The sequence below is a fragment of the Colletotrichum karsti genome (assembly GCF_011947395.1).
Source record: "Colletotrichum karsti strain CkLH20 chromosome Unknown Scaffold63, whole genome shotgun sequence".
Classification (NCBI taxonomy): domain Eukaryota; kingdom Fungi; phylum Ascomycota; class Sordariomycetes; order Glomerellales; family Glomerellaceae; genus Colletotrichum; species Colletotrichum karsti.
In genome coordinates this window covers 203,890-217,360 of record NW_024065963.1, presented here as the reverse complement: position 1 = coordinate 217,360, position 13,471 = coordinate 203,890, and the positions used below count along the sequence as shown (strand labels likewise).

Genomic DNA, 13,471 nt, shown 5'->3' with positions numbered 1-13,471 from the left:
GCCACTTTCCTTCAACGGCTTCATGAGAGCATAAAGATTTGCGTGAATGTCGTTTCGATATATCGCTTTGAATGGTAACCCGGTGGTCACAGAACTTGTTGAATCGACTCTTCGTTACCGGTCAGGTGTACCTGTCGCGTACGGCCGGAGGTAAGATGCAACTCGCGAATTATTCAGTCTCTCACGGGTGTAGAAACAGCAGACGGACGATCCAAGGAAGAGTGAGAAGAGAGGCGGACGATGATGTTATATGTTGACCGTTCTGCTTGCGCCCGCAAGCACGTGAGGGACGAATGAGCGCCTTGAACACGGCAAGAGTTGGTTCAATGGCGCTTCCCCAGCAGCGGCTAAGACATGGATGGTCGAGAACGCCCGCAAGAACGCAGGACGGTGGGACGAGACCAGATTGACGGGACGGCAAGCAGGAACAGGTGTGATCTAAGAAGCCTAAAAGCTCTGTGCGGCCGCTGGATAATGCGGAGGAGTCTTTGGCTTCCCACTTCTAGCCTCATGTCACATCGTGCACGGTAAGTTGGTTGACTATCCCAAGCAAGACTGCTGGTGTCATCAAACGAACTTCAATGATCCCTTCCCATGAATGGGCCTATCTTACCAAAGAACATGATGATGATGAGTCAAGGTGAAATTGCTGGCCTGGGGTTAGGCGGGGGACGAGATTGACCCTGAGAGCACAATGAGTCGCCAACTTAGCAGAGATATGCCAACACACAGCCAGTGAAAGCGCCAGAAAGATGTAAGGTAATCAGTGGCCGCGTATCTCTGATATCGATATCAGATGTCTATCTCAAGATGAACAGAGCAGATTCCGTCCTTTTGTCTGGGCTTATGCAGTGGAAGCTGGGCGGGGACGAGGACGAATCAGAACAGAAACGGGGATGCAGATAGATATGAGACGGTAGGGGTGTAAGACGACTGGCGTCAGCAGTGGAATGAGTTTGATTTGAGGTTCACATGAGATAAATCGACGATGGTATTTCCAGTCCAATGAATTCGATCTTCAACCTAGCCAACATCAGCTCCAAGAGCGCTAGTTCAAGTGAGAGTCAATCTTGATACTTTCTTGATGCTTTGCCTTATAAACAGATGCAGATTTATAAAGACGAAAGACGGTCACGTAAGGAGGATCAACGTCGTTCATGCTGACAGTTAACCGTCAAGTGTGACCCCCGTTTCAGGCAGTCGAGAAGGGGAGGAGCATGGGGGGACCCTTGCATGATTGCATGGCGAGCAGGGGTGCGGTTGGTCAGAGTGGACCCCGGCTGGCCTTATCATTGCCAAGATGACGCTAAAAAGACGAGGATCCACCGTGCCGAGAGATAAGAAGCTTTGGCCAATAAGGCAGCTTCCAATGGCAACAGCAGGGCGCACTGGACCCGACTGCAGCTTCTCCAAATGGCATCGTGGCAGTGGAGTTGCTCTTTCTCTTTTTTCCATCGCTTCACATTGGAAGCCGTCACTCAGGTCGACCTCATTCCTCGAAATTTCATGTCCACAAGGCAGGAAAGAATGGAGCGAAATAGAGCATGTTCTTTCTAGCGTTCCTTTCCCTCGGATGCACCTTCATTTCTCGAGTTGCCCCGTGCTGGGTCTGGGTCTCGGCCTTGGCTGCCGGGGGGAAAAAGACAGCCCACCTCATGCCGTCAATCCATGATCCATCATTTCAACATCCACCATCACATCCCGCAACGCCAACGATTTTCAAAGAACAAATGAGAGGAAGCTCCCGCGTCTTGGCTCGACTACTCTATGCTCCATTCGGGCAAACATGACGACATGTCGACCTCTTGTGAGACACAACCGCGCAATTGGCTCCTAAACGGTGAAGTCGTCCACCTGGCGCTCCTTTCAGCCGAGTGACGGACGCCCAAGACGCCGCAGCCACCGACTATTCCTTCAGCTCGATGAGAAACATGGACTAGAATACTGATGGCTTCGAGTAAGATCCAACAAAAGCTCCAAGAATCGACAGCATCAGGATATCAGATGCGATTAGAGGTGTCTCTTAGGCATTCAAATTACTTACGACAAGCTGTCTCTTCCTCCGACCGTTTGCCTGCGCCGCCGTCTTATCTATCGGTGGACCTGAAGGATTCCCGACACTTGAGTCTGCGGCGCAGTAGCGGAAGGAGACCAACAAGAACACCAGGACAAGACCATCTTTTCAACCTTCTACGCGCATCACTCAGGCCGAGGCCCGCAATCAAATCAATCCACGGAACCAACCCCGGTCATGCTCACCTATAACCCACCTTGCCGCATCAGGACTCCGACATCACCACATCCAGCTCCCTCCGATGGATGGAAGCTCAGATTAGCGATTCGGTCTCTTCTCACCGGCGCCGAGAGGGGCTTATAACGACTTTCCGCGTGGCCCTCAGCGATCCTGCATGCATGCGTGTTCCATTCGCTCAGTAATTAGCCACGCTCCCGATGTGGGCTGTGCAATTTGGATCGGGACCTTTCACCCCACTGTCTGGACACAGCACACCTCCCTCTAACCCGACCAGCTTCGACTGCGGTTAACTTCAGCACCCAAGTTGCAGCCCACGATGCAGCAACGGCCTGCGACATCGGTGTTGCTTCTCTCGAAATCTGTGCACCGGGATCGCTACAGAAGCTGTCCGATGTCGTTGCTTCTTTCCGCACAACCGGAGACAGGGTCAGTTTCCTGGACGCAGGCTTATCATAATCGACTCCGTCTTCTTTGCTTTTTCCGACACGGGCGTTTCGATAGCTCAACGGATGGCGCAAAGCTAGTCTTGTCAAACCTCAACGGCGGGTGCTCCTGTCCCTTCTCGCTTGACAAGCATAGAAGTTTGTGGCTGCTTCATCGGACTTGGTATTCGGGATGCTGAATCTGCTGGCAATCAAAAGCGTTCCTTCGGCTGACTTCGTCGGTTGATTCCCTGGGAGATACCGGCAGCATCACACACAACATACACCCAGGCACGTTGTATCACTGTCGGTGCCAAAGACGAGATTGTGGCGTTACAAGACCTGCAAACCATCTCAGCCCTGCCGAACAGCGTACCGCTCGGTCGCATGCATCCTTCCGCAGACAAGCGCTCGTGCTAGAGATGGAATCGACGTGATGACAGGCATTCTGCCAATCGTCGGCCCGTCTAGAATCCTCTGATCAGAAGCCTTCTCGAAGGCGGTCGTACTCAGGATTCTGTTTGGTGGGTCGATTCATTGTGAACAAGGACCCATGGACAAGCGTCGCTCATCCGTTCATCTTAAGAGAAGAGCCAGCAAAAGGCCGACTAGAAGGGCCTCTCTCAAGTTTGATCTTGACGCGCAGGCTAATGGAAACCGGGTTATCTGTCCCGAACCACGGCCATGTTTGTGGTGTTTGTCTGTCCCAAAGTCGAACCCCCACATTGCCGCTGAGAGGTAGAGCTGGCGTCCACGGCAAAGTAAGCACCCCGCAAGGAAGGGGAACAAAACACTTGACATTGAGGCCTCGCTTCAGTAATACGCTTCTGTCGCGCGTTGCCGTGGCGTGGCATGCCTCAGCGTTTTCTTTCAACCTCAAATGTCCTGATCGCCTGTTCTTTGCAGCCTTGGCTGTCTCGGGTCTTGCAGTCGTTTGGGCCAACACGTTTGAATTGTCCGGCCAAACGGGCGTCCAGAGATGAAAAACTCTTTCCTGGTCGCCAATGTTACATTCTATGTCGACTATTACCATGCCCCGAGGGACTACCCTGCGCTGCGGCTCAAGAGACCGATGGCTACCTGCCGTTTTCCTCCCAGGTTCCGTCCGATCGATAAATAAACAAACAATTCGCAACACCGGACGATGGATGGTTACCCAGCCTCTGTATCCGTACTCCGTATGGACAATGGATCCCGATTTCCTCCACAGACGGGAATCTGAGGGGATCAACGAAGCACAAGCCACGTCTTGGCGCGAACACTTTATTCCGTCTTCAAAAGCGTCCGCGACTGAAACCTTTCAAGCCCAGCGGATAGTGTTTTCGGTCGGGGTTGGATGAGCCAACGTTCAATGGCCCAGCCCGCCAAGCGACATGGCTTCGTGGAATGGCTTGAATTAGCCTCCATCCGAGTCCCCCGGCCCAAGGATACGGCCATCAACCCCCGGCCTGTCTCCAAATCCCTTATCAGTTCCCACATATTTCCTGATCCACACCAGACTGCCTGGGGACATCGGACAAGGAACACGAGCATGGGTTTGCAGGCATGTGGTGTACAAGTCGACGTTCGTGGAATGCGTCCATGAAGCTGTCGCGACAAGTCGGCCTTGTACCACCACCACGCAGCCACGCCGGCGTAGAGACATGTCCGGCTTGTCTTCCGGAGAGAATGAAGGATTTGGGAAGCTCATCCAAGAAACCCTCTCATCAGCCTACACCTCGAATCCCTCACGCCCTTTTTTATGCTTTCCTCTCCACCCCTTGGCCCTGCACTATTGGTCTTCCCGGCATAGAGGACTGGGCAATCAGAATCCTCCCCGTCCCATCTCTTCGTTCTTCGAACCCCCTTCATCATCTCTCCCGCGCCAGTTCCCTGGCTGCCTATCCCTACCCTGTTCGGGGACGTCCCATATTCAGAGATACTGCATGCGCAATATCGGCCAGCTCACCAAGAGCCCCGAAGTGACGCCCCAGTCTCGCTGATTATGTTCTGCGTATCATTTGGTTTGACAAGCCCCGGCCCGGCCTCATAACCGTGTCTCCTCCCTCTTCCTCAACATTCTCATTCTTCCTTCCTGTGACCCTCCATTCTCATTCCATCTGCTCGAGGCTTACGAGGACAAGTGTCCAGGCGAGAGTTGAGACGCTTTTGAGGTTCCATCCAGCGCAACAAACCTCTACAGACCGCACTCGCGCCGGCGCACAACCTTCGACATGTCTCTCTACGCCCTTCCCTACAATGGCACTGAGGGGTCAGCTGATGCCGGATACTCTACCGGCGTCACTGACCTCAATGTATTTTACGAGGTGAGCACTATCGCGGAAGTCGTTCTATGGATTTGCCTAATGCCCACGTGTAGTCAGGCGACATGGCCTGGATCATGGTCTGCTCAGCACTCGTGCTGCTCATGATTCCTGGTGTCGGCTTCTTCTACTCAGGTCTTGCTCGCCGCAAGTCAGCCTTGTCACTCATTTTGATTTCCATGATATGTGTGGGAGTGGTGGGATTCCAATGGTTCTTCTGGGGCTACACCTTGACTTTCTCTCATACCGGCTCCGTCTTCCTCGGCGACATGTCCAACTTCGGCCTCAAGGACGTCGTTGCCCAGCCCTCCGTCGGCTCCACCAAGCTCCCGGATATTCTGTTCTGCCTGTACCAGGGCATGTTCGCTGCTATTACGTGAGTTGAGCTCCTTACCTACGGTTTCATCGCGCATGTGGTGAGATTTTGGTCACGGCGCCGCACTCGTGCAGGTTTTGCGCCCGCTGCGACGCAGGTCGCAAATTTCGCACACAAATTCTGCCCAAAGCAACGACTAACACGAAACCAGTCCTGCCCTCGCCCTCGGTGCCATCGCAGACCGCGGTCGCATTCTTCCCGCCATGGTCTTCGCCTTCATCTGGGCTACCATCGTTTACGACCCGATTGCTTACTGGACCTGGAACGCCAACGGCTGGCTTTACACTCTCGGCTCGCTCGATTTCGCCGGAGGCACACCCGTCCATATCTCCTCCGGTGCCGCCGCCCTTGCCTACTCCCTGATGCTCGGCAAGCGCACCGGCTACACGAAGCTCCACGGACTCCCTTACCGACCTCACAATGTCACCCATGTCGTTCTCGGAACTGTTTTCCTCTGGGTTGGTTGGTTCGGCTTCAACGGCGGTTCCGCTCTTGCCTCGAACATCCGCGCCGTCATGGCCTGCTTCAACACCAACCTTGCCGCGGGTGTTGCTGGTGTGACTTGGATGCTCCTCGACTACCGCCTTGAGAAGAAGTGGTCCACCATTGGTTTCTGCTCCGGTGCCATCTCCGGTCTGGTCGCTATTACCCCCGGTGCAGGTTTCGTTACCCCTTGGGCTGCGGTCATTTTCGGAATTGTTGGTGCCATTGGCTGCAACTTTGCCACCAAGCTCAAGTTCGTCCTTGGCATCGATGATGGTCTCGATGTCTTCGCCGTCCACGGTGTTGGCGGTATCATTGGCAACGTTCTGACTGGTATCTTTGCTGCGTAAGTCATCCATGTAGGACCCCGTTTAGCACCACACGTTAACCATGTTGTAGCTCCTACATTGCCGCTCTTGACGGCGCCCTTGTCATCGACGGTGGCTGGATCGAGAAGAACTACGTCCAACTTGGTTACCAGCTGGCCGGCTCTGTTGCCGGTTTTGCCTGGTCCTTTGGCCTAACCTGCCTCATCCTGTTCCTGCTCAACCTCATCCCCGGCCTCAGCCTGCGCGTCCACATCGACGATGAGGACCTCGGCCTCGACGACTGCCAGCTCGGCGAGTTCGCCTACGACTACGTCGAGGTCACGCGTCACGTCTCCGACCTTGTCGGTAGCGGCAGCAGCCACGACCAGGCTGTCGGTAGCTCCGCCCACAGCTCGCTCCCCGAGAAGACCGTTTAAACGACCCACGACAACGAACTAATATCACTATGGAGGCTACTGTCAATTACACATAGACTGTTACATCGGCAGTTCAAAAGAAGGGAGGGGGCTTACTATCTATAATAATCTTGTTCATATCTTGCTTTGATACCACTTTGGCACTCGCTTGCTAGATTTACTTTTAGTTTTCCGTGAACCAATTCACGATGTCACAACAGTTCGCGTCTTTTTGATTTAGTCTCATGATGAAGGCATTACAACTGAAAGCAGTCGACAAGTGATGTCTACACATCGCATACGAGCCGACAACCGCTACATGATGATGCCACCATCCACCGCAATGGCCTGTCCCGTAATATATGAGGCTCCGTCTCCAAGTAGGAACGCAATCAGGGCGGCCACTTCCTCCGGCTGGCCGACTCTGCCCAAGAATGGCGACGGAGGTGGGAACTCTGTTGGTGGCAACGACAGTGCTGCCCTCAGAATCGGTGTATCGATCATTCCTCTGCTGTCTCATTAACACGGCGTCTTCATAACGACTAGACGAGTTGCTCTTCGAAATCAAAAGCCAATCTCTCAGGAAACAAAGTACGGTAAGACAAGAATTGTACTCACGGGCAGACAGCGTTGACCCTCACTCCTTTCGCCCCCAACTCTTTCGCAGCGGTCTTGGTCAGTCCAACCACGGCATGCTTACTCGCAGTATACGCTCCATTGAGCGCCAGTCCCATCTTCCCCGCGACAGACGACACGTTGACAATAGCCCCTCCCGTTCTCCCACCTTCAAGGAGGGCAGGGATCTCGGCGGCCATCGAGTTTCGAACGCCTCCAAAGTTGACGCCCATCACGAAATCCCACTCATCCTCTTCGATCTCCGGGATGCTTACGGCGTTGCCCTGTCTGCCGAGGACGCCCGCCACATTCGCGGCGCCGTCGAGCGGGCCTAGGTTTTTGGTTGTCTCGGCGATCCATGCCTCCACGACTTTGCGATCCGTTACGTCTACTACACTGGGAAAGACGTTTGTCTCGCCGTATTTTTTGGATAGCTCAGACGCAAGGGACGCAAGGAGTCTCTCATTGTTGTCCGATATCGAGACTCTTGCGCCGAGGGATGCGAGACGTGTCGCTGTGGCTAGGCCAATGCCCGATGCTGCGCCTGTAACTGCAATAACTTTCCCCTTTAGTGAAGCCATGGTGATTCTTGGACAGTCCGAAGCGTTGCTGAAAAAGTGTCAAAGAAGAGCAAACCGGTAGTTATACGCACGCCTCTCGGTCCCGAACTTCCCTCCCAGGCAGCGTTTTTCATCTCATCGTAGCTTTTCCCCTCATTCTGCATTATTAGAGACGAGCTCCGAAAAGCTTGGTCTGCCTCTGCGCGCGATCCGCGCCGTGTTCATATCGGATGAGCGGGGTCGAAGTAGCACATGCAGGTCCTCGGTCAGAAGCGGCACGGGCCCGAACAGAACGGCTTCCGGTAATGTGGGGCGCATCGGCTCCGTCCCGGCCTTTAAAAAGTCGCATTACAAGTAATATAACTTCACATCATTTAGCCAAGACAGCCTCTTACAACTGCTTGAGTAACTACAATGCGGACAAAATGTATCAAAACGCAATTACGCTGTAATGTTAGCAAAAGTAGAACCATCTGAGAGTTCAAAAACTAAAATGTTGCGCCGAGGGGGAATCGAACCCCCGGCTCCCCGACGCTGCTTGATGGCAACGGAGAATTTTACCACTAAACCATCGGCGCTGATGATGATTGATATCCGGCTTGACCGGTGCATGCCGGAGTCGCTGAGATTGAGGTATGTGTTGCTAGTTGTGGGCCAGAGTGGAGGTGTTGAGGGCATCTCAAGATGAGACGAATAAGATCCACAGAGGGTCCAGGTTGGGGCATGGTCGTAGGGCTGAACGAGACGGGCATGATGCTTGAACTCAGTTCAGAACCTGTTGATAATACAATAGCATCAGAAACGTCGGCATAATCTTGGGTCCATCATCGCGCGGGTAAGAGCATGTTTACTTGGAAACAGTACGCTATCAAAGAAAGGCTTTGGTACTGATCAATACAACTTGACAGTTTCGCACGTGTGCTCCAGACCAAATACTTCCCCCTCCATGATTCCGTGAATATAGCAAATACCAACCAGCTGAAACATTCCTGGTCTCTCTGTACTCGGGCGCAGAATGAGTGGTGCATCTCCCCCGATAGGAATACAAACAACATCTCCAGCCCTCGTGTGTCGAGGCACATTTCCCAGGTATCCTCTCATGGTGCTGCCAAATCGTGTCTGTGAATGGACCATTGAGCCAAAGTAGAAACCACCGCCTGCGTCCAGAACCATCCTGTCGTAGGTGAGGTACTTGTCAACCATCCGGGGAGTCGGATCGTTCTCCAGTTCCGGGCTTGTCCACCAGGAGATCGCCTTCTTCAGCCTGTAGATGGGATCGTTGGGGTCTCTGTCCAGTTCATCTGCCTCAACATCGTCGTCCGACTCCCACTGGCATTCCTCAGGATGATATCGAACCCGATATTCCTCTTCTGGTCTCGTTCTGCTGTGCGTGGCGACTAGCAGTTGGACTGTCAAAAGGTCCTCGTGGGTCGGATACTCATCGTGTTGAATAGGTTCGACTAGTTTGTTGAACGAGAGGAGTATTTTCCGCAGAATTTCTGCAAGGCGGTGTTGATAATGATCCTCCAGGAAGTTCAACCACAGCTCTTCGAATGCCGGCGCTGTGTGGCAGGCTTCCATCCCGGGTTGAAAACGCCGCCGAAATATTGATATTCCCCACTGCGGTGCTAATTCATCGTACAACGTCGTACGTCCTTCCTCAGTGTAGGATAACTCCGGCCCGATGTTCCTGATTTCGTCGAACAGTATACCATCAAACATCATAACGTCGCCTTCCACGCAGATGTTGGGAGAAACCACTGAATCACTTGGGCCAGGCTTCTGGGTACCAGCTTGAAATTCTCCAAAAAGACTGACAAACCCATATTCGAGACTGGATTCCATCAGATGGGGGAGCCATGAAGGCCCGCTCCACGTTGGAGATCCTAGACCGGCGCAGGTCAACAGCCCAAATCCCACATCCCGCAGCATGTAGTCGCCGTATCGCTGCAAGACCGTCTCGAAAGGAACACCATAGTCCGGAGTCAACAGTTCATGCGAGCTATCATGTACCATTCCAAGTAGTGCGAAAAGCCGGTCCGAATGAATGGTAGACTGGAAATTGGTCCCCTTAAGAATCATGTACATATTGTACAGACGGATACTCGGGTGATCCGGATCGAGCTGGAGTCGGCGGCGAGTTTCCATCAATTTCGTGACGCTTCTATGTTGGCCAAACTCGTCTGGGTAGTAGTGGTTAGAGTCAATGATATGTTCTCTCATCCTGCCTGTGGATGGATGCCAGATGAGATCGCTCATCTTGTTTTCATCGAACGCATCTCGGAAAACCGTCCAGTTGATGAAAGTGCTGCCCCATATGAAGTCGACATCTTTCGCCAACGCGAATTCTTGGATGACCCAGACACGCCCAAACCACGGCAGCTTGATGATCTTTTCTGCAGCCTCACAGACTCGAGGATCCAAATACTGAATTTCTTTCCGGTGGATCTTGGCGAGAAGCTTTAGAACTCGTATGCAGAACGAAGTATCTTCGGTATCTTCGGGTTCGTTGCCCAGAAACGCTAAAACGCGATGTGCTGATGAGTATATCTTGCCCATCATTTGCACTTGAGCCGCCTTTTCGTCATCGTCTGCTTGGTTAATGCAAACAGCATCAACCCATAGCAAGAGGGGCAACTCATCATCCCTGACCTGGCGTAGGGCAGACTGTAGAGAGTTCGTGATGAACATAGGTCCGTCAGGGGTTATGATTTTGTCGACCCTGTCGCTACTTCCCCAAACATATGACAAGGCCTCATACGTGGGCGCCATGTTTCCGACGACCGTTTTTCGAAGGAGCGCATGATGAAGGAAGCCCTTTAAAGGGGCGCTGAATGATCGTGATGGCTCCAAAACCAGTAGGCGTATCTCGTCATTCTCAACAAGAGGCGTGTAGTGATAACTTTCCACAACCGTATGACCTGTCGATTGGGTGCGAAATGCTAATTGGGTAGGAGAAGCCGGTATAGGGGACTCATTCTGACTTGATGTTGAAGGGCCATGATCTAAGGCTTCTTCTCGGGCAAGCGCTTCAAAATCCATGTTGGGGATTCTCGGGTGCTGCGATGAGAACGCGAATTAGTGATGCGATGCTTTTCTAGGCTTGGACTTCAACTAAAGTAACATAGAAGTCAGTGCCCACCAAGATAATAGAACTGACCAGGAAACATGCTGTCTTGCTGATGCTGTTGCCAAGTAGTACCGTACGGAGAGATCTGGCAATTGCTGGCTGGGTTTAGCTGCCAGCTTGGTTCTAAGATTTCTCGTGTCAGCAATTTCGAGCTCAACTATTGGTCACTTATCGGGAAACCACCCCATTTCGTCGAAGCCCTTCTTGAGCTCCACAAAGGGAGCATCACTTGCCCCTCACCTGATGGTCTTCTTGTTTATGTTGATGGAGTGGTCGACAGCATGGTTTAGTTGAGTTCAAGATGACACTCACAGTTCGCTGCGCACTACAATGCAGCAACCGTTCGAAAGATGACCACCTGATGTCGATAAACATCAGCTCGGATAATCGGCTTGAATCCTGGTTCACATTCTATCTTATCGGCTGACAGTTTTTGGCAGACTTCACCTTCCTATTCGGTACACATGGTCAGCCCCCTCAAATCATCGATGCAGTACACCGATTCCTTGAAATACTTGGCGAACCCTTCGTAATCATTGCAACTAGCTCGTTTATTTCTTGAACTTGTTGTAAAAGTGTGAAAAAATGACGAGACGCCTCATTGAAAGACCAGCCAAGATCTACTCGACCAGCTTAGGCGGCGTGATTCGGCCGACATACCCCTCAGACCTGTTCCAGGATGAAGACCTTCACACCGAAAAGAAGACAACTTTCATCATCATAAAAACAGGCCTGCTGATTCCCGGCGATGGCGAGCCTGTCGAAGATTCCGCACTCGTCATCAAGGACAAACTAATCGACTGGGTCGGTCCACAGTCAGAGATCCCCTCGAAATACACCGACGCAACCCACAGATCCTACACCGTCCCGTATCTCATGCCGGGCCTGTGGGAATGTCACGCTCACTTCGTGATGGGCAGTCCCGAGGACGCGGGCAACGGCGACCCGTATCTTGGCTTCATCACCGAACACCCCTCTGCAATCGGCGCGCGTCTCACCCGCGGATGCTGGCTAGCCTTACAGAGAGGATACACGTCCATGCGCGACGTCGCAGGATTGGGATGTGAAATCAGCAAGGTGATCGAGGAAGGCACCATCGTTGGGCCGAACGTGTACAGCTCCGGAGCGTGTCTCAGTCAGACGGCAGGCCACGGCGACGTCTTTTCGTTGCCTGCGGGAGACGTCCTTCTAAACCTCGGCGTATCGCAGATCACCCCCGGTCACTTCGGCACGTCGGTGAGCATGCTCGTTGACGGCGTCGATGAATGCCGAAGAGCAGTACGACTTCAGATTCGTCGTGGGGCGAAATGCATCAAGATCTTGGCTTCAGGGGGTGTCATGTCTCGAGACGATAACCCGCTGTACGCCCAGTTCAGCCCAGAAGAGCTTCAATGCATCGTCGAAGAAGCCAACCGACTAGGACGGTCCGTCGCGGCTCATGTTCACGGCAAGCCTGGTATCTTGGCAGCAGTTAAGGCAGGCGTGACGACGGTGGAGCACGTTTCGTTTGCCGATCAGGAATGCATCGACCTCATCAAGGAGAAAGGCACCATTTACATTGCCACGCGGTTCATCATGGACTTGATCATCGACAGCGGTGGTAAGGGCTTCCCGAAACATGTATGGGAGAAAGCAAAGGTCTGCGCCGAGAACCATGGGGTAGCGTACAAGATGGCCATTGAGCAAGGCATCCCGATCGCGCTCGGCACAGATACGGGGCCGGGATTCAACATGGCGGTAGAGCTTGAGGCCGCTGTCAAGGCAGGAATGAGCAATCTCGAAGCTATCAAGGCAGCGACGGCGAACGGGCCGTTGAGCGTGGGAAGCCAGGCGCCCAAGACGGGACAACTCAAGGTCGGGTATGAGGCGGATGTCATTGGCGTCTTGGAGAACCCTGTGGAGGATGTGAAGGTTCTCCAGAAGATTGACAACGTTGGCTGGGTGTGGAAAGGAGGTAAGATCTTCAAAGGACCTGGGGTTGGACCTTGGGGGGAGGGAGAATGGTGGGGTGAAGAGGCATCATCATCATCCATTTAGATGCCTATGCGAGCAACTTGAAGCTCAAATTTCGATTCTAAGCAAAGGTTTTCGGGATGGTATGGTATGCTGAAATCTGGGACCAGACGCGACGGTTGTGACTTGGGCCAATGCGACAAACATCACAATGCCCGCTTAGTTTTGAGCATTCCACTCTGTCCTAGCCAATGGCTCCAGTAAATGAGAGTCTTGTTTGATAGTGTCTTTGAGATTCCAAGTAATAAAGGCAACTCAAGATAAGAATGATTTCAACATCTACCCAAAGCATAAGCTCCTTTACGGATCACGACATCAGTTGATCTCCAGGTTTCTCACCGCCTGAAGAGGAACATCTCTTTCAGAAATGAACGTTGAAAAGATGTGCCTACTTCAAAGTTGTCTTGGATGGCGAAGCAATACCTACAAGAACCTTTGGACGCTGCCCGTGACGCTTGGGATGGTCTCATTCACCAACAAAGACATCTGCCTCAGACATCTAGAAGCCCCCACTCACGTTCAGAACCCAAGGCAGAGCATCCGACCATCAAGCATCTCTCAGAACCCATAAAGCATCACTGCATCCGCAAG

General features: G+C 52.8%; 4 protein-coding genes across 4 annotated transcripts; 2 read left to right on the top strand and 2 right to left on the bottom strand.

Moving 5' to 3' along the window:
- Positions 1 to 4,889: 4,889 nt before the first annotated feature.
- On the top strand, positions 4,890 to 6,583 carry CkaCkLH20_12682 (ammonium transporter mep2; the record flags this gene model as incomplete). The annotated part of the gene is made up of 4 exons (XM_038895395.1): positions 4,890 to 4,982; positions 5,036 to 5,355; positions 5,507 to 6,184; positions 6,238 to 6,583. The coding sequence occupies 4 exons, from the start codon at positions 4,890 to 4,892 to the stop codon at positions 6,581 to 6,583; spliced, it is 1,437 nt and encodes a 478-aa protein (XP_038739344.1).
- A 593-nt stretch (positions 6,584 to 7,176) lies between these two features.
- Positions 7,177 to 7,758, bottom strand: CkaCkLH20_12681 (short-chain dehydrogenase; the record flags this gene model as incomplete). Its single annotated transcript, XM_038895394.1, has 1 exon — positions 7,177 to 7,758. One exon carries the CDS (start codon positions 7,756 to 7,758, stop codon positions 7,177 to 7,179), a length of 582 nt encoding a protein of 193 aa, XP_038739343.1.
- An 870-nt stretch (positions 7,759 to 8,628) lies between these two features.
- On the bottom strand, positions 8,629 to 10,509 carry CkaCkLH20_12680 (uncharacterized protein; the record flags this gene model as incomplete). Its single annotated transcript, XM_038895393.1, has 1 exon — positions 8,629 to 10,509. The coding sequence occupies one exon, from the start codon at positions 10,507 to 10,509 to the stop codon at positions 8,629 to 8,631; it is 1,881 nt and encodes a 626-aa protein (XP_038739342.1).
- A 943-nt stretch (positions 10,510 to 11,452) lies between these two features.
- On the top strand, positions 11,453 to 12,904 carry CkaCkLH20_12679 (amidohydrolase; the record flags this gene model as incomplete). Its single annotated transcript, XM_038895392.1, has 1 exon — positions 11,453 to 12,904. One exon carries the CDS (start codon positions 11,453 to 11,455, stop codon positions 12,902 to 12,904), a length of 1,452 nt encoding a protein of 483 aa, XP_038739341.1.
- Between the last annotated feature and the right edge of the window lie 567 nt (positions 12,905 to 13,471).